The sequence below is a fragment of the Panthera uncia genome, chromosome D2 (genome assembly GCF_023721935.1).
Source record: "Panthera uncia isolate 11264 chromosome D2, Puncia_PCG_1.0, whole genome shotgun sequence".
In the NCBI taxonomy this organism is placed as follows: domain Eukaryota; kingdom Metazoa; phylum Chordata; class Mammalia; order Carnivora; family Felidae; genus Panthera; species Panthera uncia.
The window spans coordinates 50,837,050-50,860,771 of NC_064818.1; the positions used below are offsets into that span (position 1 = coordinate 50,837,050).

The 23,722-nt window shown below is 40.6% G+C and overlaps 1 protein-coding gene across 3 annotated transcripts in view; it reads right to left on the bottom strand.

The window, feature by feature from the left end:
- Positions 1-2,551: 2,551 nt before the first annotated feature.
- Positions 2,552-23,722, bottom strand: part of IDE (insulin degrading enzyme) — a 114,983-nt gene continuing 93,812 nt past the window's right edge. For 2 of the 3 annotated variants that reach the window (XM_049646384.1, XM_049646383.1), the window contains exons 16-25: positions 21,863-21,973; positions 20,402-20,522; positions 16,418-16,509; positions 15,288-15,399; positions 12,035-12,202; positions 10,136-10,408; positions 9,030-9,091; positions 6,337-6,409; positions 5,542-5,609; positions 2,552-4,866 (exon numbers count right to left, since the gene is read on the bottom strand). In XM_049646384.1, coding sequence (XP_049502341.1) covers positions 4,771-4,866; positions 5,542-5,609; positions 6,337-6,409; positions 9,030-9,091; positions 10,136-10,408; positions 12,035-12,202; positions 15,288-15,399; positions 16,418-16,509; positions 20,402-20,522; positions 21,863-21,973 — 1,176 coding nt within the window. In that variant the 3' untranslated portion in view covers positions 2,552-4,770. Of the gene's footprint in view, positions 4,867-5,541; positions 5,610-6,336; positions 6,410-9,015; positions 9,092-10,135; positions 10,409-12,034; positions 12,203-15,287; positions 15,400-16,417; positions 16,510-20,401; positions 20,523-21,862; positions 21,974-23,722 lie in introns of those variants that run through there. The other variant, XM_049646385.1, reaches the window with a different exon arrangement.

The following is a 23,722-nucleotide window of genomic DNA, read 5'->3' on the forward strand; positions in this document are numbered from 1 at the left end:
AAAACCTCACTTTGTCATCAAATAAGGTTTGTATATTTGAAAATCAACTGTATAAAAATTCCTTTTTATACATTGCTGGATTCAAATTGTTAATATTTTGTTAATAGGGTTTCTTCCTGTTTTCTAAAATGTTACGTAAGATGGTATAATTTTGTACTTAAATGTTTGATAGAATTCACTAATGAAGACATCTGAGCCTAGAATTTTCTGTGTGGGAAGAAGAGTAATTCAATTTCTTAAACAGATACGGGGATAGTCAAACTTTCTATTTCTTTTCATGTCTGTTTTGGTAATTTGTGTCTTTCAAGAAATTTATCTATCTCATTTGTCAAGTTTACCAGCATACTGTATCTAAACAAATACAAAGGGGACAAAGGCCGGGGCTTCCTTTGGGTCAGGCCAAATTCCTTACTACACACGGACTTTGTTATATACTTGGTGACAAACCGAGGGGTAAGGAGTCGTGATGTCTGCAACCTACTTAACAGAGGGAGGGAGCAATACATAGCAGGCATAAAACTGGTGAATATGGGGTAACGATACATGAGAATTTATTGTATTATTTTCACAACTTTTTCTATAGATAAAAAATGTTTGAAAAAGGTTAATATTCATATTCTATAACCCAGCAATTTAAAGAAATAACCAGGAAATCACACACATATTCAGCACAAGGATCATGGATCAAAGTTTGAAAACACCTTCAACATCCTACAAAGAGGATTTAATAAACTACAGTACAGGACACCAAACACTCAACAAAAAAACCAAGATCACATTTTTCCCTCAGGAGTATCTATGTGGAACAATTTCATTATAGACTATTGAAGGAAAAAGTTGTGACACTGAATATATGACCCCCTCCTCTACGCACAGAAAAAAGACTGCAAAAAATGATCTAAATGTGGTGGGGCCACAGGTGAACTTGACTAATACTCTTCACACCTCTTTTCTGAATTTCTTGAAGAATTCCAGATACTCTCATCACTCCAGGGACACCAGGAGAGCCTGAAATGATTTCAGGGTTTAGCAGGCCAGGGGGCATGGGTCTGGATCAACCCTGATAGGTAGACCCTGCAGGCAGTAGTTAATATTGGCCACAAGGTGGCCCAGCAGAGTGGAAACCATGGTGGACTGGACTGGGGCCTCAACTGTGAGGTCTGGTCTCAGTCTCTCCAAAACAGGCAAAGGTTGGGATAGTAAGAAGGTGCATGTGAAAATGGTGAAGTTTCATATAAATGCAAAAGCCAATGCCCTTAAAAAAAAAAAAAAAAGCAAATGCCTTTGTACTCTGTCCCACAGTATGTTAATGGACTTGGTAGCTGTTATTATAGGAAATGGAACAATGAGGTCTAGAGTTTAAAGATCAGAGTGGAGATTTGAATCTGTGTTTCCTGAATGGTCCTGGGCCAACTGTTTGGCCTTTCTGAGTCTACTATACCCATCTCTGAAAACCTGGGATGACGAAGATAATTTTAATCACTGTCCTTCTGTGTCAAAAGATTATTGTGGAAGATGTCTGTCAGGATGGTCTGAAATCTGTAAAGTGCTTTATAAGGTTAATGTTCATTTAGGGCATGAGTGGTCCAAAATGCTGTAATATCTCTGAAGGGCTGGACGCGGGTGGGAACAGAAATAATTCAGGACTACCAACAGGCACTGCCACAAGAAACCTTGGGGTGTATGATGTTCAGGTTGACAAGGACAATTAAGTTCATTTGGTAGACAGCACAGAATAACGGGGGTCCAGGAGCAGACCGGTCTGAAGCCCTGCCAGGGAAGGATTAGGAGGGCAGGAACCACCCTTACAATGGGGATGAGAGTGAGAATCCTTGGTTTTCACCATAAATCGAAACATTCTGCGAAGCTATGTTAGAGTATATGGTGAGGAGCTCAGATGACTCCCCTGTGCACTGTGAGCGAGGGGAAAACTGCCCCATGCCATAAAAGCGGGTGCTGCTCTGGGCCTCTCATTAGGGCCACTGCGTCATCCCCAAGCACAATGCTGCCTGTGTGGGCTGCGCCAAGGTCCTAGGCTGCAAACTGAGGAAAGAGCACATTTCCTCTTGAAATGCCTATCTGGGCCAGCTGGCAACCACATTAGTAGAAAGATTATCTTAACAGGGTGTCAGGGGCCAGGGGTTGGACAAGATAACTGGCTAGCCTGCTGCTGGAGATGTGGCAAGAAGATGAAACACTAGCTGTAGAGGAAATATTTTGTTTTTCTACCCTTTTTACTCTTTTCCCTGTAAAGCAAAGGACAAATCTTTCTGGGTTTGGGGTCAGTGACAATATGCACAGCAATGAACTCAGCCTCTTACACCAAGATTCCTTTGACAAAAGCGATCCACTCTTATGAGTGTGAAATTGACCCATTTATTTGACTAAATCACTGTCACCCAGATGCACTCAAAAGATTTTTTTTCAAAAAACCAATTCATTGCTTTCTGCCTTAGGAATAACGAAAGCAAGAAATGTTGTCAAATCAGGATGCTGAGAGGTAGGCTAGACACTAAAATTGTAAAAATAACACAAATGCAAACTCCAGAGGTTCAATTCAGGCAATTTATTGTAAACAGGATTACCCTAGCACTCCACCATACTGGCTGTGTCACATGCTCTCTCTTCCACATCAACTAGTTGAAAAGAAGACTTTTTTTTTTTTTTTAAAGTCACAAGTAACTAATAACTCAGTTTGTTTTCCACGAATCTCATTTGCTAAGCACTGAGAAAAATGCAGTATCCGGGGTAGTCTGTTACTGCTCATGGATGGCAGCCTGGACCCATTTCATGAATCCATTAGTATGCCTGAGTGATCCAACAGTAGCTCTAGATCCAATTTGGACACCAGACAATGCTGGAACACACTGAACCCCAATCATAGGTTCCTGGAAGACTACATGAGATTCTGTTCAGATTTCTTCATGTGACTTTCTTATAAAAATGACAGTTACATTTCACCCATTTTTTAAAAAAGAGCTAAAAATTACTCAATAGCACATAATTTCCCACAGAGAAGGTAGGTGGCTTATTTACTTTTTCAGTGGTGGATTTAAACACTCAGGGCTTGTAGATCCCTCTTGTTTATTTTTGCAGTTTGATGAAAAGCTGCATAGTCTACAAATGCATAAAACCAGAAGGAAGCGATGACTCACGCACCTTCTGATGGACAAAGACAGGCTTCATCACAAGGAAGCTCCTGAAGGTAGGGATAAAAAGACAGTTACAGCACCACATTTATCTGACAGTAGAAATGGAGCCCTGCTTTTGAAAGCAGCCTCCACAGTTGTGATTATATCATTCTTGCCCCAAATGTAGATTATTTGGAAAATGGCAAAAGTGAAAACTTAAGATGTTGTAAGACATGACTCTACAGAAAAAAGTCCTGGCAAATCAACTCCTAGCGAGGTAAAATGTCATTTGAAAATGCCATTCTTTACTTTGCCTGAGTTAGTGAACAGGGCCACTTACTGGTACCAGTGCCTGTATGTGGAAGTATATTCACAATTTCTCTTGAAGCAACTTTTAACAACAGTAAATATTTCAAAACAGCTGTTAAATCTACAGTAACAATTTCATCTAAAATAGTATCTCATGAAAAAAATATTTTTTAAAAGTCCACTCCAGTCGTTATCTGTGTTTGTTATGTTTATATTTATATATTCAAAAAATAACTTAACACTTAAGGCAATATTAGACTGGTAGCAAAAAGGGATTTGAGAGTCTTCTGGAGATCACACTATTTAAGAATCAAGGCTTTATTTTTAATACCTTCAAAAAGGTGGCTTGGTACTTGTCTTTTAAATTCATAATGGGGCAAATATTTTGGTTCATATACTGATTGCAATATCATGGTAGTAAAAAGTTACAAGTGTTTAGAGTAGCTGATGTTGGAAAAGCATGTCACACACTCAGTGGGATCTGAAGTTGACCCTATGTATTAAATAAATACAACAAATGTTGAGGGGAAAAGGTAGAACTGAGGGAACACTGCAAACCGACTATGAACAAGAATGTCAATATAATTCAATCAGAAAGAAACAAATCACAGTAATCCTGAGAAATTCTGTTTGGGACAAAACTGATGTAGGGTAAGTCTATTTCTAGCATTGTAAATAAGTAGGGCGTTCTAGGGTTTTCCAGCATTTTACTAGTTTGAATAAAAAACATGTTCAAATTTTATAAAAAGATTAAAACCATGCCTTATATAATCAGCAATTTCACTAATAAAAGAAAATCATTTTGCTTTTTTCATTATCTGCCAAATGTTAATGTTCTCCATTGATTTACATGAAACCACCAAGTAGAAAGCAAATTTGAGAATCAGTTTTTAAAAAGGTATTACCTTTCTAAAGGTTTTAAAGCCTTTTCTGTCAACCTAGGAGGCTTTTAGAAAAACAAAACCAAAAACTAACATATTTTCTTCTGACAAGTGACTATTTTACAGAATATGGAAGGAAGATTCTATAGGAATATCATTCATCATTTTAAGTACTGTTATATAAGGGAAATTTCTCTCAGTAATGAAAAGAAAAATTTTAAAATATTTAAGAGGCATGTATTTAAAAAATATTCTACATCTGTAAGATTCTGTAATTTAATTACTTTGGATTTTTAATATTCTACATAATGACATTTGACAACATCTTTTTTTTCTGTTTGTCTGTCTGATAGTGAACCAGAAACTATGAAAGTGGCCAAGGTTCTTTCCCTGGCCCCAGGAAGACCCAGGGATGCATCCACTTGCACTCTCCCACCCTTGGGGAATCTTCAGAGTTTTGCAGCCATGAAGTTAATATGTGGTTTCACAAGGGGAAACAGTGGCAAACCACGCTTGAACTCGGTCATGTTCTGAATCACTTCAGGCTGCAAAGAAGAAAAAGGTTTCTCTCAGTGTTTATGGCCTAAAAAAGCAGACGGAATAAGACATCAACTTTTTTTTTTTTTTTACATACACACTCGTTTCTACCCCACATATTATGATCTGATCTTCCTGGATCATCAGGGCCAGAGGGTCTATGCAAACCTATAGGGAGTGTCCCCAGTGGGACCCAGGACCAGAAAGAAGACCCCTGGCTCTTCTCTGGGCACACCAAGGGCTGGGACGCCAGAGCTGGCACATACCAAGACCTCAGCAGAACGGCAGAGGCTGACGTGCCCACTCAGCAAGGGCCTGGTCACACTGCCAGTAAATGCCAACCTCTCCAGAGGATTAAAGACATGCAGGCACTGGGGAAAGGGCAAGGTACAGGCATGGCTGGAGAGGACTCGCTGCAGAGTAACATAACTGCTCAAACTAGAAGCAAAAGCAAACCAGGTCAGAGGCCGAGTCTTTCCGTAGATGACAAAGGCGTGACCCCCCCCCCCCACCTCCCCTGGGAGCTGTCAGCTGGCGACCTCACATTTAGGGAGGAATATAAAGTAGAGGCTCAAACACGTGGTGACCTAATACTTCTAGTCTTACGTGTCCTGCTGAACAAGCTCCTTCTATGTGGGAAGTCCTCTAACCACGCAATCTAAAATGACATTTGCATGTCTTACTTGTGGCAAGGCTGGTGCTTGTGACAAATTTATATCATTTTGACATGGGAACTCTCCAACGACAGGACCTGTAAGAAAATGAAAGGTTTACTTCTTACCTAATAAATACTGGCATACAAGAGCAATTGAAAAACAACAACAACAACAACAACAACAACAACAACAACAACAACCTGAAACCGGACTCGGCTCATTAAGAAACTGTACCAGGCCCATGTCCTCCCAGGCTGCCTGCTCCCCAAGACCTTGACTGCTGCCTCTATGTCTTATCCAGACTCTCCCCAACGATGGCTCATCACGTTACCGTGGCTATGAAGCCTCGCCCACAGCAACTTTAGTGCCCACGTCTGCACTCACTGGTCTCTGAGGCTCTGACCACCAGGAAGGATCCAGTAAAACAACCCAGAAGGCCAGGTGAGATATGACTGTGGAGTAAACCTTGGCCATTCAGAGACAGAAGATGGAAAGACTGAGCGAATGAACTATTTGCTCTTCCTCCTCACATGCAGTGGTTCCACACAGCTTCTGTGAAGATGTCCTACCTGCAACTAGCTGTGTTTTCTTGTAAAGCCAGGGCCAGGATGGCACTGTGCCACCTAATGCTGGCTGTTTCCTTCACTGCCTCATTTCCCTTTTCCCCATATTTTTGCTTTGATAGAGTAGACCCTGTCTCCAGTTGCTCCCCTTCTCTACCTATTTACTTTCTGGTGCTCTTTAAGGGATGTGTCTATGGCAAGGGACAGCCATCGTGTGCCCAAAAACATACTTTACAAAAAGTCCATATTCAATACTTACAGGAATCCATTTCCCTGGCAAGAACATGGACGGATACTTTATGTCTCCTTGGGGCATCTACTGCCAACATTTCCTAGGAAGAAAGAACAGCAAGGTCACCCTTCTGCCCCACTAAGGAACCTAAAATGAAGTACTCTTTTACCACTATGAAGAATCAGCTCTCACATAGCCGGAAACAGAAAAGATGTTTCCCCTCACTTAGAGTGTTTCATTTAAACTCTACGAAAATTAGGTTAGGTAGGCAAGAATTACTATTAACCCCATTTTACAAATGATAAAATGGAGTCCAAGGATATTATGTGATGCATCCAAACTCCTACAGTTAAGAGGTAGCTGGGCTGGGATTAAAAACCTAGCCTAATACTCATCGGGGTGTGATGCAGGGCCACATCCAGTGATCGCTAATGACTACAGAGGCAAAGGCCTGAGCTCAGTCAAGGGACGAGCACAATGCCTGCTCCTCTAGAACCTTCTTAGATTCTTTTTTTTTTTATTAAAAAAATTTTTATTTTTTTTATGTTTGAGAGACAGAGCATACGTGCAAGCAGGAGAGGGGCAGAGAGATGGGAGTCAGAATCTGAAGCAGGCTCCAGGCTCTGAGCTGTGAATACAGAGCCCAGCGAGGGGCTCAAACTCATGAGCAGTGAGATCATGACCTGAGCCGCAGTCGGACGCCTAACAGACTGAGCCACCGAGGTGTCCCACACCTTCTTAGATTCTGCACCAGGGCAATTCCATGGATTCTCATCTAACAGAAGAGAAAGGAAGCTAACATTTATTGAGTCCTGTCTTGCGTCAGGCACTCTCCTGTGTTAGCTCACTTGACCCTCTATAAGCTAAGTGTTGTGAGGATGCTGTTTTAGAGATACGGAACTCTGAGACACAGGGAAGTATGATGACTTGCTCAAGTCACGTAGTTCACAGTGATGGCATCAGAAAGCAAGGCCTGCTTTTTCTCTCTCTGCTCCAACAGGCTGCTCTGAAGGAGTTCCCTAGGTCATACCATGAATATCAGGAGTGGTGAGTTGGCAGATCCCATGGAAAAGTGTCTCTCGACCTTTTCCTTAATGCTAGACCATTATCTGTCTTTTCCAAAGGGAAAACACAAGGTGTGATGAAACTTCCCCTGGTCATACCCTCAGAGGGAGAGATCATTAGCAAAGCCAAATCAGGTCAATAATGGTTTATGGAGCAGTTATTACAAGCCTGGTCCTGTGCAGCCTTGATGGAAATCCTGATGAGGTTGGACAACAAACCTGACCATGGCTCCCTCCAGCTGGCAGGACAGCCCAGATTCTCCCACAGGCCTGCCCTGGCCTCTCCAGCCCCTTTCAGGAGCTCGGCACAGGTCCGCCTCCAGTAATATATAGCAGCTCATCTGAGATTGTCTGTCTTATTGAGTAAAAAGTTTGCTTCCAAAGGTCTATTCAGGATCCCTTTTCACCCAAGCCTTCATTGCCCTCTTATCAACCTTTATCAGAAGAGTATAACACCCTCTTCAGTTTCAGACTACTCTCAATTTCCTGAACAATTCTGGACAATCTCCATCTTTCTAAACACCAACCAACCAATACGCAAACTGCATTTTTCTTGCAAGCTATATTCTAAGGAACACTGGAGTCCCAGGAAATACTTAACAGGTATTCTGTGGTGGAAAAACAAACAGGTCCACGACGAATCTCTTTAGGGAGTTTTGTTAATCAAAATTAAATGCTGGGCTAAAGAAATCTTTAGTATGGGGCTTCTTAGAACTTTTAGACGTTAACATGCTCTGTAATTCTCCAAAAACAGGAATAAAGAGTGTAGTCTTTCCCAGACTTACATAGTCATGAAACCCTTTTTTGTATGTGTCCCTACTAATATCTTGTAGAAAACTAGTGTACCATGGAATACAGCAAGGGAAATGATGTTCTAGACTTAGTTTAAGCTTGGTAACAAAACTCTCATTTTTAAGACAAAACCAACTCAGTCTTATAACTATTCTTACAAATTCAATAATCAGGTACTACTTGTAATTCAAATGAATAATAGACGTTGTGGAGGGAAAGAAAAAATCTTCACTGCTTCTGGAAACCATAGAGTAAGTTATATCAGGACATCACTCTTTTTAAACACCCACAACTAAGAATGCCTTAAAATGAATCCCTCAGAAACCAAAAAGAGCTAATATGATCACCCTTTCTTGCAAGCAACTGAGAACAGATACCTAACCTCACAAAGCAAATAGTCTTAAGCAATAAATAAACACAACTAAAACTTATAATATCAATGAGGAAAACATTAAAGTATTCTGATTAAAACATGTAAAAACTGAGGCTGAGAACTACTAATGAAGAGACCACAGTAATGGAGACCATTTATTAAATTCTGCTAAGTGCTAATCACTTTATGCACCTCATTTCAATTAATACTCCTACTAATCTCTATTTTGTAAGTGAGGAAACTGAGACTTAGAAACTTAAGCCCCCTGGCTGAGGTCACAGGGCTATCTCGCCAGCGATGAGCCCTGGGTCTGCATTCAGAAGCCACACATGCTCCCACTGCTGCCTCACATGTAAAAGAACCTTTGGAGAAGGTGACCTGACTAAGGCTGCAGCTCTAAGCAAGGCACTAAGTTCAAAGCAGTAACAAACCACACAGCATATATAATATTTGCTTATGAGTCAAAATCTAAACATACAAATTCAACTTACCTTGTAGAATTTGATGATATCTTCCTTGGTAAGTGTCTTTAAATATGCAACTTCTGTGTTATCTGAAAAAGCAATCAAACAATAATTTACTAATATTTCCATCTTAAGTAGCCCAGAATACTACATTAAATGACAATACATTTCACTCCAATGTTCTTAGGTCTCTGAATTTTTAAGTGATCATCTGCTCCTGCAAGTAGTCAGGGAATAAATATCAAGTAAGGAGTAAGAAGATAGCCTGGCTCTCTACTTCTGAACTACTGGATCTTTAGGCTAGTTGTGTCAATTTTTCTGAGCCTCTGTTTCCTCCTCCAGAAATTGGGGATAATAACTACTTAATGGGTCTGTAGTGAGAACTAAGGAAAATGATGAATGACAATAACATGATGCTGCACTTACGGCAAATGTTCAATAGATGGTCAGTACAATTACCATTAACAGTGACTCCAACTGCTAAAAAAAATTACAGGTAAGGAAACCGAGGCCCTCAAAAAGGTGTCTTGGCCAAAGATCTTCAGGCTATTGGTGTCAGAATGAGAACACAACCCAACCCGCCACCCGCCCCCCCACCTCCAACTTAGCGCTCTGCATTGTTAATTTCTGCTCTAGAAGAAATGCCAAGGAAGTCAGTAAGCAGGAGACTTCAGGAAGCACAGCTGTCCCCAGTGTAAAAGCCCCGACACATTTTTGGTGATCCCTACAGGCATCTGTTTGAAGCCCTGTGCCTCCAGGGCAGCACTTATCTCTGCAAATTTTCCTTTTTCTTTTTTCGGTGTTATGGGAAATAGATAACTGCATGCCTGTGCTCAGAGCCTCAGGGGCATACTGACTGAACACAAAAAGTGAAATTAGATTTATTCTTACTGTATTATTATGAGATACAGGAAGATCCAGCTCCAATTTTGGAGAAGAAAAAAAGACAAAGTTTCTAATAAAAACTGCTCTTATGTTAAAGCGATGGTTCTTTAGAAGTATGACACTCCACACCACCAAATTAGTAACCAGAACATCACCTACAAAACAACCACCATTTTGTAGAATAGCCTTGGTGACCTCAAATGTTACACTTATATGCCATAAATGTTGGGGCCCTAATTGTGCCTTACCTCTGTCGAAATTGTATTGCTGGGAGATGATTTCCCCCCAATATTTAGCACACTCTGCGGACAGTTTCTTTGGTTTGTCTAGTCGACGAATTGCTAATGCTTGGATGTGTTTTTGAAAAGCCTCTTCTGTCATGTCCTCTATGGACTTCTCCATGGTGATTAAGAAAGCTTCCACTCGGCTTTCTAGGTAGTGAGGAGGCTTTTCTGACTGGATGATGAATCGTAAGCCCTGTATGCCGTTGGCTCGACGAGGCCCGCTGAAGACGATATAGCCTGAAACACAAACACCGGCCAGTCAGGACCCTGGCGTTTGAGACTCCGGTCACTTTTAATCCTTCAAAACTTATCCTGTCAGAGCAATAAAATCTACTTTTGAGCTTTATGTTATTCACCTCTGAAGAAACATAAACAATTAGGATATCATAAGTTCCTAAGGGTAGAGCAAAAGGGCTCTCTGAAGAATAGTTAGAAAGTTGGGAGAGAATTCTTTCTCTTGGGGGGGGGGGGGTGGGAAGGAAAAAATCTTATTCATTACTCAATCTCCCTTCCCATAACTCCTCACTGTCTGCTGGTTAATCATCTTCTCTCTGTGTGAAAGTTATTCCCATCCCTAGTATATAATGAACTCATTTTCATCCTCTAACCATTGTTCCAGCTCTGTTTCGTTTCACATCCAAGTTCCTTATGTGAATTCATTCCTGGACCAACTGCATTCAGACTAAAAACCTCTGAAGACCAACAGAAGGTCACGTTTCCATTGTCATCTTGTGAGCTCACGCATTACCACCCTTTGACATCTTTCCTAAACTGAGCTCGTGGCTTGCCTCCTTCAGCTGCTCTGTCCTGAACCACATCCTCAGACCTGTGGAGCCTTGGGGTCCCACCCCACTTCTGAGGAAGTCACTATCTTCGGCATGACCTTTAGAATCTGAAGACTCTCAGTAATATTTGCCACACTGCACTGTAACTATTCCTTTATAGGTCTGCCCTCCTGATTAGACCGTGAGCTCCTTGAAGGGAAGGACCATCTGTAACTTATCCATTTCCATGTCCAGCATCTACCATCCTGGTTACTTAAAAAATGAAAATACTTGGAACTCACCCAAATCCTTTTTCATTGGTTCCTCCCAGTCATTGCTGGGGTTTCTTTATTTTCTCATTGATTAAACCTGCCAGGATCTCGAGGACTTTTAACAGTGCCTAAAACTGTGCCAGAAACACTTTCTCAACAAACACTTACTGAGTACCTTCTATGGGACCAGGCTTGGGATACAAAGATGATTAAGAGATAATACCTGCCCTCTGGGAACCCAAAGTTTCCCAAATCTAAGTTTCTCTGGATGGCTTGCTTCCCATCTTGCCACCCCTAATAAATAGTCTGCCCTAAGCATCTTCCCTTACCCAAAATGTCTTCTTTATGACATGTACATTCTGTAAACACACTGTCTTCGCCTTAAGAACTGCTTTAATGTCCATGACATGTTAAGTGCTTATCTTTTAGGAGTGGATTCCCCACAAACAAGGTTTTCACAAGCCTCTGTCAATACAGCAAGCCTGGGGGCGCCTGGGTGGCTCAGTCGGTTGAACGGCCGACTTCGGCTCAGGTCATGATCTCAAGGTCCGTGAGTTCAAGCCCCGCGTCGGGCTCTGTGCTGACAGCTCAGAGCCTGGAGCCTGTTTCAGATTCTGTGTCTCCCTCTCTCTGACCCTCCCCCGTTCATGCTCTGTCTCTCTCTGTCTCAAAAATAAATAAACGTTAAAAAAAAAAAAAATTAAAAAAAAAAAAATACAGCAAGCCTGCACCACCATTCAAGAGGACTATCCACGTGGAGCATATTTTCTGAGGACAACGGTTGCTCAAGGTCTATGGTACTGGGCCAGTCCCCACCTCCCTCTCACCCAGCTGCTCCTTGGTGCGCAGGGTGTTGAAGCAAGGCTCAGAGATGATCTGACAGAAGAGCTCTAGAAACATATTCTCTGAGGTGCTCTGCATGTCTGTCTGATAGTATATCTCGATGCCACAGTTATTGTGAACTTCATTCCTCTGCTGATACACAAACCATCCTCCTAGGAAGTTTCAAAAAGAGAAAAAAACTTATTTAGGGTTTAACAAAGTCAATGTTTTATCTGGCTTTTTAAAGCTGTCCAATTTAGTTAGTGTTTTTCAGCAATTCCAAACTGCAATTAAATTATTAAGAATGCGAAATTCTGTTAACTTACCTAAGGGAATCCTAATGCAGCAATCTAAACTTGGCAGGCCCTCAATAAACATTCACTGAATTTAAAGGGCAAAGAACTTACAAAAGACCCATTTTATAGCTAAGTATTAATGCTAAGATCCACAGTTAATACAATGTACAAGTTAGTGTATATACTACATCAGAACCAGCTAATACATATAAGAACCTTAATGGCACCACCACTTATGTTTCAATACCACACAAAACCGTTTTTTAAATTACTAGTTGTGTCTTTATTATCTTGCATTTTCATTTAGCATTTTATTCTGAACACCGTTTACCAACATCCACACTAAAGGTCATTTCACAAATTTACACACATGTGTTCAACACTTAGAGGTAACTTAGTCTAACACCTCACTTTAGAGATGAGGAAGCTAAGCACCTAAGAAGGGGGTGACTTGTCTAAGGACACCAAATTGGAATGGTGAAGACCCAAGACTAAAACTCAGATGTGTTGATCAAATATCTCATCAAAGTTACGACCAGATGATCATGCTTTATGATTTGATAACTTCACTTCATGAGGAATAAATGTGACCAAGCATATATTGTGTGTAGTATTTAGTGTAAGACTCACAAATAAGGGTTTCTCAGAATAATAATGATGTGTTTGTTCACCCTCATAGATGATAATTTAGACATCAACCGCGAAGGGAGGTAGACAAGTCTGGAGTCGTATTTCACCTACATTATTTTTCTGAGGAGATAAATCTGACCAACAGTCAAACTTTCTAATCATATACTGGCAGCACTACGTTATTTCTTATCAGAAGAGGAAGGGGAATACGGTCTATAAAGCTACTGCAACCGCCCCCTCCCAACTTCTGGCTTTTTCATGTCTATCCCCAACTGTCTCCTTCACAATGCCTAAACATTGTCTTTTTAAACTGTAAATATTGTCTCATGGAGAGTTAAGTGAAGGACTGTGTGAGACATTCACATCTGGCTTAGAATGATTTCCTAACACCTAACATTTGGAGAATGGGATGTGAACGGAGGTTTTTTTTCTTTTTTTAATTTTTACTTAATTTATTTTTTAAAATTCACATCCAAGTTAGTTAGCATATAGCGTAACAATGATTTCAGGAGTAGATTCCTTAATGCCCCTTACCCATTTAGCCCGTCCCCCTTCCCACAACCCCTCCAGTAACCCTCTGTTTGTTTTCCAGATTTAAAGAGTCTCTTGTTGAACAGAGTTATTTTTGAGCACGGGACAATTTGTGAGGGCACTTGGAAGGCAAAAGAGGTAAGGCCCTAAGAGAGGAGAGAGGAAGCAGGAAGTGTAATAAAAAGAGGTGTGAAAGGCGCCTGGGTGGCGCATCAGTCAAGCATCCTACTCCTGATTTCGGCTCAGGTCATGACCTCACAGTTGGTGAGTTCGAGCCCTGCAGAGGGCTCTGTACTGACAGTGCAGAGCCTGCCTGAGATTCTCATTCATTCATTCATTCATTCATTCTCTCTCTCTCTCTTTCCCTCCCTCCCTCCTTCTGTCCCTCCCCTGCTCATGCTCTCTCTCTCTCAAAATGAATTAAAAGAAAAAGACCAGGGGCGCCTGGGTGGCTCAGTCGGTTAAGCGTCCGACTTCGGCTCAGGTCACGATCTCGCGGTCCGTGAGTTCGAGCCCCGCGTCGGGCTCTGGGCTGATGGCTCAGAGCCTGGAGCCTGCTTCCGATTCTGTGTCTCCCTCTCTCTCTGCCTCTCCCCCCTTCATGCTCTGTCTCTCTCTGTCTCAAAAATAATAAAATAAACATTAAAAAAAAACAAAAAACAAAAAAACAAAAACAAAAACTTAAAAAAAAAAAAAAGTAGGAAAGACAGATTTCACTTTGAAATTCTGTCTCTGGACTGGCCTCACTTTGCCCAACGCCCAAGTGCTATGGTTTCTGAATGGCAGATTCTGACTGTGCTTCTCTTCCATGCTGTGGTGAGAGAGGAACAAACTAGCAGAAGTTTGAAATGAAACGTTACCAGGTCTCTGATGACTGGCTGTGAAGAAGAGAGCTGCGCTCAAGGTATGTTTGAGCATTCAACAATATTCTGAGGTAACACCATGCTCAAGCACCTTTAACAGCTTCTCAAAGGAACCAGACACAGCCCCAACCTTAACAAATGTACAGTCTAACAATGGAGATGGAGGGGGATAGACGTCCATAAGGGAGAGAGTGAAGGAAAGGGAGCACTATTTCAGGAGGATACATAGTGGTAGTGGGGGCACAGACCACGCATGTGTGGGGAACAGCCAGCAATCAAGTTTAGCTACAAACAAAAACAAAAGAACACACACAAAAAAACCAATGCTTTTTATCCCAAGTCTAATTTACTACCCACTACATAATTTTGAACAAAAACTGAAAACAATGCTTAATCAAAAGAAACCATGGTTAATACAAAAGCAATCCAACACTGCAAACTCCAATATATTAATTATTATCCATTATTTTATGCTAATTCCTTATAAAATATGCATGTCACAAATACATGCTGTTATTTGCACCTGTGAGTTTCCTAAAACTATTTCTGCCAAAGACTCCTATGGACTTCCCATCAGTATTATGATTCTAGTTTCCAATTTTCATAAACAGATTTTATTTCATGCTTCAGAGTCAACATCTCTTTAGCTTTGTAATTTTTCTTACCTCCTAACTCTTCTACATCCAATTACCAGTCAATTCTAATGTCATTCTCATCAAAATAATCACCTACCTCCAATTTCACCTTTTTGACCTTCCTACAGAAAAATTTTTGGCAGAATTACCTACCTTTAACCATACTTATATAAACAGTAAAGGATCCCAGTAGATCTTTACTGTAAAATTGTGTTCTCATCCAGGTGACTTCAACCCATCTATAATCACCCATAACATTATGTCAAAGTAGTCCATTACCAAAGTTACAACATTCCAACTTACTGTCAGGAAGCTGAACTTCTCTATACCGAACCAGCTGACTTGGAAGGAGAGGTTTCGTATGAGCATGTTCAATAAGGGTGTCTTCAACCATCTGCATGATTCCTAGTGCAGCCTGTGGAAAAGGACACGGAATAGCACCATACAAAACCACAAATGTATCTTGTTTGTGAAAATAAAAATAGCATATTGGATGGTGGCCAATGCAGTGTGAAAACAACACACTTGTGAAATAAGCTAGTTTATCATAAAAATGGATTCTTAAACCCTAAACACATTTGATCTTATTCAAATGGAAAAAACTGAATTCGTCAATTGGCAATACACTCGGTATGGGAGAGGTGGAGAAAGAGAGACCAGGACCAGCGTCAACAATGATCTTGATGCTGTGGGAAAAGGTACTGCCAAAGCTGGAGAGGCACTGGGGATGGAAAGTTGGTCCCAAGTAACTGACCCTGACCACAGATACTTGGGGTTGCAGCAAAGCAAAAGAAGTGAGTATAGGCTTTTTAATAAATAAAACTGACTTTAGTGAAAAATCCTGTCTCTGCCAGTTACTAGCATCTGACCTTGGGCATACTGTTTTGGAGGCAGGATAGCAGAGTAGCAGAGAAGTGTGGGGTCTTGAGAGAGGCTGCCAGAGTTCCAGAATGGGAATTCTAGAGAGTCTTCTATGGGCTACACATTTGGCATGCACCATTTCATTTCATCTTTAAACTCTAATGTACAGATAAGGAAACTGAGTACTGAGAGGTTAACACCTTTTCAGAAGAATAAGCAGCTAGTTTGTGGCAGAGTCAGGATTTAAACCCAGGCTGATTCTACACCACGTGCTCTTATCCACTTCACAGTCCTGCTGTCCTGCACAGAGTAGGGATAATTATTTCCATTTCCTCCTGTGACTGCACAAGGCAGGCGAGAGCAGAGCAGGCAATTGTGAAAATAGGTCCATAGTTAACCACCATCGTTCTCTTCCCTTATACCCTCTCCTGTTTTCCTCCACAGAGCAGAGAAGGTTGAGTCAACACTAATGTGCTTATAATCACACTGCGGTGGTGAATACTCTGAAGCCAGGGTAAAAAAAAATCTCTTACACTGCTCCATAAAAGACCACTAAACCCTCAACCACCCACCTGCTTTGTTATGTTTCCATGGAGAAGGGCTTCAATGTGCAGCCGTGACAGGAGCTGAGGTATGAAGGCCTTAAGGCGAGGAAGGGTGACATCTGTAGAGGTGTAAAAAATAGTGAGCTCTCCCTATGAGGCTAAAACAAACAACACTCTGAGCTAATTTAATACTTCCAGAACAGTTAGAAAAACAGTACAGAGAGTTCCGATATACCTTTTTACCGTTTCCCTTAATGTTAGTATCTCTCATAACCACCATATAGTGATCAAAACTAAGAAATTAGCACTGCTTTAATACTATTAACTAATGCGTCTTTATTTGATTTCAGTTTCTCCTAATACTCTTTTTCTGTTCCATGATATAATCCATGATTCCACCTTGCATTTAGTTATGTGTCCTCAGTGCCTATGTTTCCTCTAGTCTGTGACAGTTCCTGTCTTTCCTTATCTTTTAAGATCTTAAGATTTCAGGGGCGCCTGGGTGGCGCAGTCGGTTAAGCGTCCGACTTCAGCCAGGTCACGATCTCGCGGTCCGTGAGTTCGAGCCCCGCGTCAGGCTCTGGGCTGACAGCTCGGAGCTTGGAGCCTGTTTCAGATTCTGTGTCTCCCTCTCTCTCTGCCCCCCCCCCGTTCATGCTCTGTCTCTCTCTGTCCCAAAAAAAATAAATTAAAAAAACGTTGAAAAAAAAAAAAAAAAAGATCTTAAGATTTCAAAAACAACATTTTTAAATTTTATTTATTTTTATTTTTGAGAGACAGAAAGAGAGGGAGCATGAGCAGAGGAGGTGTGGTGGGGCGGGGGGGGAGGTGGGGGGGGGTTGGACAGAGGATCTGAAGCAGGCTCTGCACAGACAGCACAGAACCCATTGCAGGGCTTGAACTCACAAACCATGAGATCATGACCTGAGCTGAGTGCCCCTATAATCTTAAGATTTTTGAAGAATACTGTTCAATTACTTTACAGAGTGCCATTTGAGTTTTTCCGTGATTAAACTGAGCTTACCTACTCAACTACTAGGAAGAATACCACAGAGGTAATGTGCCCTTATCAATGCATCACATCAGCAGTACATGATGTTGATATGCTGTCATACTAGTGAACACTAATCATGTGGTTAACGTGGTCTGCCAGATGTGTTTACTGTAAAAGGACTATTTTCATCTTTCAGTTATAATAGAATAACTCATGTATGTTCTACAAGCAATTAGGTAATGCCACTTGCCCATCAATGCCTATTTTCCCCACGGTAATTAATAAATATTTATTTTCAGGGAAATATACTTTGAGACTATACACATATCCTGTTTTCCCTTACTCATTAATTTTAGCATCCAACAGTGCACATTGCCTGTATCAATTATGGTATCACAATACTGATTTTCTATTCCCCTCATTCCTTTTACAAGTATTGATTCAATTCTTTAATAAGAAAGAGCTGTTCCTTCTCCATTAGGACATCATACTAATAACTGCTGAAATGGCTGCTAAAAATAGAGACTGAAATTCAAAGAGAGACACAGGAAGGGAATTAACAAGTGGTTACTCTGGGTGTATCATTTCATACATGTTATCTTATAAAGTATGTACTACTTATCCCTGTTTTAAAGGTGAGAAAACTGAAGTGAAGAACATTGAAATTTCTTGCCCAAAGGCATCATGCTAGTACGTTGTACAGCTGCATTTGACCAGTGGTCTAATTCTAAAGTGCATACTTGTTCTCCAGACCCCTTGACCACTCTCTGCAGACCTCGGACACAACACTTACTCTCTGTGCCTACACTGAAATGAGCTGAACACATTTATGCTTTGCCACTAGACTGTAACTCCTTGATCCAAGAAACCCCATCTAATTGATCATTTTTTATCTCAAGCCCCTGAAGTCTAGGGCCTGGTGTGTAGCAGGCAGTCAGTAAAAGCTGCTGGACCCACTGAACTCTGAGGTTCCTGCTACTCTGGCACCTGGAGAGTTGACGGAGTGTCAACGAATGTCTCCACATTAAGCCACATTGGGGGTACTGAATCACCGTAAGAGTATACATGTTCCAAAACAGAATGATGGCTTATTTGAGCAGAGACTGTCAACCAAAACAGTGCTTTCTCTTTATATAAAAAAAAATTTTAATGTCTTATTTTATCTTTGAGACAGAGAGACAGAGCATGAATGGGGGAGGGGCAGAGAGAGAGGGAGACACAGAATCCGAAGCAGGCTCCAGGCTCTGAGCTGTCAGCACAGAGCCCGACGCAGGGCTCGAACTCACAGACCATGAGATCATGACCTGAGCCAAAGTCGGATGCTTAACCGATTGAGCCACCCAGGGGTCCCAGTGCTTTCTCTTTATAAAACGTATCTTAGGTTTCACATACCTAGGATACATTTTAGAGCTTATTCTGCTTACAATTTACCTACTATCTGACCTACAATCTGACAAAGGGGGGAAAAAACTAAGAACTTTTGCTTTTTGATTATGCTAAATGCAGGTTCAGGTTTTTTAAAACAGATTTTAAACCAATTATGTGGGCTTTTTTTTTTTAAGGTAAAATTCTCCCCATTAACTAGACATGACTCAAACATTTTGCAAAGAAAAGCATATTAACTGTCCAGATTAAAAATGCATCAGTTCTAGTTAATGAATTTTATAACCTATATGCCTACCCAATACCTGAGGCAACCAATAAAATAACGATTGTCAATACTTTGCTCTTGATTTGTCACTGAAGAAATCCAAAGTATTATACTTACATAGTAAGTATGAGTAAGAACTTGTCATAAAAGGTCATTAAAAATTCAACAGTATTCTTTTTAAAATTTTTTTTTTTTCAACGTTTTTTATTTATTTTTTTTGGGGACAGAGAGAGACAGAGCATGAACGGGGGAGGGGCAGAGAGAGAGGGAGACACAGAATCGGAAACAAGCTCCAGGCTCCGAGCCATCAGCCCAGAGCCTGACGCGGGGCTCGAACTCACAGACCGCGAGATCGTGACCTGGCTGAAGTCGGACGCTTAACCGACTGCGCCACCCAGGCGCCCCTCAACAGTATTCTTTTCTCTTATTGTTGAGTATTTGGGAAAAAAGATTAGTTGGAAAGTAATGCTGAGAAGTGAAAAAGATAAAACAATAAAGGGTACTATCAGTCTATATTCTTTCTACTAAAACAATCCTGAAGTAATTTCATTCCATTCAATAGGCATTCATTAGACACCTGTTGAGGACATAGTATTGCACTAGATATTAAATAAAGAGGATAAAAAGAAGGCATAACCATGCCTTCAAGGAATTTAAGGCATTGAAACAAAGCCTCTGAAAACTAGATTTAGGATTTTAGAAAAAAAAGGCAACAAAGGATGATTCTTTAGGCTTCACACATTTTCCAGGTTTTTTAATTTTTTTTAATGTTTGTTTATTTTTGAGAGAGACAGAGCATGAGACGGGGAGGGGCAGAGAGAGAGGGAGACACAGAATCCCAAGCAGGCTCCAGGCTCTGAGCTGTCAGCACAGAGCCTGATGAGGGGCTTGAAGCCACAAACCGTCAGATCATGACCTGAGCCGAAGTCGGACACTTAACCCACTTAGCCACCCAGGCGCCCCACATTTTCCAGTTTTTAACTGAACAGATCTAAAGATGCCTGAGTACTCTTCCTGTGTGACAAGACTTTCAAGCTTGGCCCTTTTTTCTTCTTCTGAAAACTTTAATATTAACAAGGTAAGTGTTCTGGTCAAAACCTTCAGTCATCTGCAGAAATCTATGAACAGTAATAACTAACTGCTATGGGTCCAGGCTGAAAGCAGCAAATGTGGCTTAAAAGCCTGAACACGAAAGCCACTTCAAAGGCCACCACTGTTTTTGTTTCGATAAAAAGGATGCACAGCTGGCTCTAATAAAACTACAAGTTATTAGAAATATTAGAAAGCATAAACACTAGATATCGAGATAGATCAAAATGATTTTAGGAAAAAATGTACAGGGTTATAAGTACAAAAACAGTCTCACCATCCAGGGCTTCTTTTAATTCATCTTTAGTCCAGGCCACTTCAGTCATCAGCAAGCGGAGGTAGTACATGGCATGCTGGTGAGGCTGCTCAGCTCGGAAATTGTTAAGAGATCGCATGTACTAGTAAAGAGAGACACGGGTCCATTCATTTTAGAAGTCCTTTTACAATCATTTAAAAAGATCAACTATAATCAAACTTCATTTTGCATAAATCATGTGTTACTGGGATGCACTAGTATCTGCTGCTTTCTCCTTTTGAAGTGAGGTAATTTATTTTTTATTTTTTAATATTTATTTTTGAAAGAGAGTGAGAGAGCAGGGGAGGGGCAGAGAGAGGGAGAGGATCCGAAGCAGGCTCCACGCTGACAGCACAGAGCCCCATGCGGAGCTCGAACCCATGACCTGCCAGATCACGACCTGAGCCGAAGACACCCAACCAACCGAGCCACCCAGGCTCCCCTTGAAGTGAGGTAATTTAGAATGGGGCTTACTCCTCTCTGATCCTTAAATTAAAGGGCATGTTTTCCTTTCTCCAGGCTGCTGCTTTATCCCCAGCATCTGACTTGTGTCCTAAGTGTCTTCACTATGGGACATTTTTTCTCTCTCAGAGAGTCATCCCTAGTTTTCAGGGCTTCCAGCTTTTGGTATCCTTTAATTCTGTACCATAAGGCCATTCCAAAAGTCTCCATAAGCAAGCAACATGTCCACTTACATACATAAAATATTGGATCTTCATCCGAAAACTACATTTGAAAACGTTAATTTTTTGGAGGATGTACAATTAAAGTCACAGTTTGGCTTTTAAAATAGCTATCCATCCCTTATTTCCATTATCAGGCTTACTGTGAGTTGAGTTTAAGTGGAAGACACATCAAGCCTAAACAGTCTGCCCTAATGTGACAAGGTTCTCATGGTAGGCAGACCTTAGCCAGCAGAACCATGTATTCTTCTAAAGTAAAGGCTGGATGAAACTTTCAAGGGGTCCTTCACAGCCCTCAGGCTTCTCTCTGAAAGTCAGTGCTGCAACCTCCCCAGCTCTTGGGGGTCAGGTGTCCCTGAGTCTCTCAGGCTTTCTTTCTGGATAGAGCACAGGCCTTAACAAAGACAGGGTGAGAGGACTGGCACACGGTTAATAAGGCTTTTCCTCCTCTTTTCTTTTTTTTAGAGGAAGAGAGCACACTCAAGTAGGGGAGAGGGGCAGATGGAGGGGGGGGAGGGGTAGGGAGGGAAAGAGGGGCAGAGAGAGAGAGAGAGGGAAAGAAAGAGAGACAGAGAGAATCTTAAGCAGGCTCCATGCTCAGTGCAGAGCTTGACACGGGGCTTGATCCCACAACCCTGGGATCATGACCTGAGTTGAAATCAAGAGTCTGACACTCAGCCTACTAAACCACCCAGCCATCCCCTCATTTTTCTTAAAATGTTATGTGGCAAAATTACAAAAATGAGTTCAGAACACTTACCGCCTCTTTGATAATTTCAAATCTTTTTTCATCAATCTCAAAGGTAGCCATTTTCTCAATAATCTTCTTTAGCAAAATCGGCTGCTTGTCATTGTAACCTTTCACCGAGAGCTACAAAAAGAGTTCGGGGTATTAGAAGTCTAAAAACATCACCAAAAAACTTCCAAATAAACACCATAAGCTTGATTTTTAAACATTTAGAAAACCCCAAAGCCCAGCATATTAAAATAAAAATGAAATAAAGTCGACTAATTGATCTTCTCAAATAGTTTAACACTTAGGAAGAGAACATTAACCATCTTTATTTACTAATAATCTAAAAGCCTAATTTTGCTGTTCCTGACCAAAGTCAACAGTAGGAAAACTCACCTGATGCCAAACTAACGCAGAACATATCACATCATTGACATTCAAGCTCCCATTAAATCAAAATTAATTACAGAATGTGTTTCAAGTTTAATCTTCAAAAATAATTTCTAAGGAATAGCAGGCTTAAGGTTTTTGTATGTGATAAGAAGGTTAAAAACCACAGGTAGTATTATCTAGCCAACTGTCAGGTATGTCCCCAAATTGTTTATATTAAAATATTTTAATATTTTAAAAATCATTTCTGGAGAAATCAGGCAGCCCTAATTTTGTGCATGTGTATATATTCTTGTGGCATTTTGCCATTTTTGTCATTCAATGTTGCCCAAACAGGATCCATACAGATGCTTGTTTGATGAATTCTGCTGATGTATCAAAAGCCAATGATGCACAGTGAGGACACACTGTACTATCAGGATTTTACCGTGGGATAATATACTCTAATGATCTCCAAAAGCACTGCATTCGAAAAGCAGGGGAGGCCTATTATTTTATTTCCACATGGTGGCATCCACAGCAATAGAGAGCGCACTGCATGTGGAAGGTCTATGAAAGCCTCTGCCTTATACAGAATGACAGGCAAGAACCTCAGCAGGAGAAAAGGTCATCACGGCCATGGTGAGCACATCACGTACCGTGGGAAATAGACTGGCAACTAGTAGAAAGCTCATTTTGTCATAAATTAAAAATTATTTATTTTAATGGTAATATGCTACTAAAGGTCAAGAGCAAAAAATAAACGGATTATTACTTTTCTATTTGGAGTTTATTTTGATCTCTGAGCTTCAAATTTCCCTAGACTCTGAAAATGGTTACATACACTCTTATACGTTAAATAAAAGCCACCAGAAAATTTACTTGTGTAAAGAAAGAAAAGCACTGCAAAATACAATTTTAAAACCCTAAAACCTTTTGTATAAGAATTTATAAAGAGGAGTACACAGCACATGCTCTCACTGCAGTTGTTACTAAAACATACAGTATTTTTTCAAGAAAAGTGAAGATGAATGTGTGCCATACAAGGGATGTTAATTTGAAAATGAGATAAAGGTTTGGAAACACATCAGAAATAGTTTCAGGAGCAAGGATCTAGTTATTTCTTGGGATGTTTTTAATAATGCTTATTTTAAAACACACTTAAAAGTAGTTAATGGTGCATGCTACAAAATAAACTAAATGAAAACATCAAATGTACTTGAACATAGGAGCTTTCTACTGCTGTCAGCAAAAATAAAGGAAGCTTATATCTGAGTAAAATTCAAGCACCACAACAATAACTACAGATATTTTTCACTTACAGATGTTAATACACTCAAGCACATGGAAAGGACAACATGCTTTCAGAATTAATAGGTTAAACATTTCAAGCAGAGGAACATGCAAATAAATGTAGCACACATACATGTTCACAAGTTGCACTAAACGCTACTAAGTCATTCATTAGTGAAAGCAATACTAATTTCAGTTCTTCAATCACTAAAAAGGTGCAAGGAA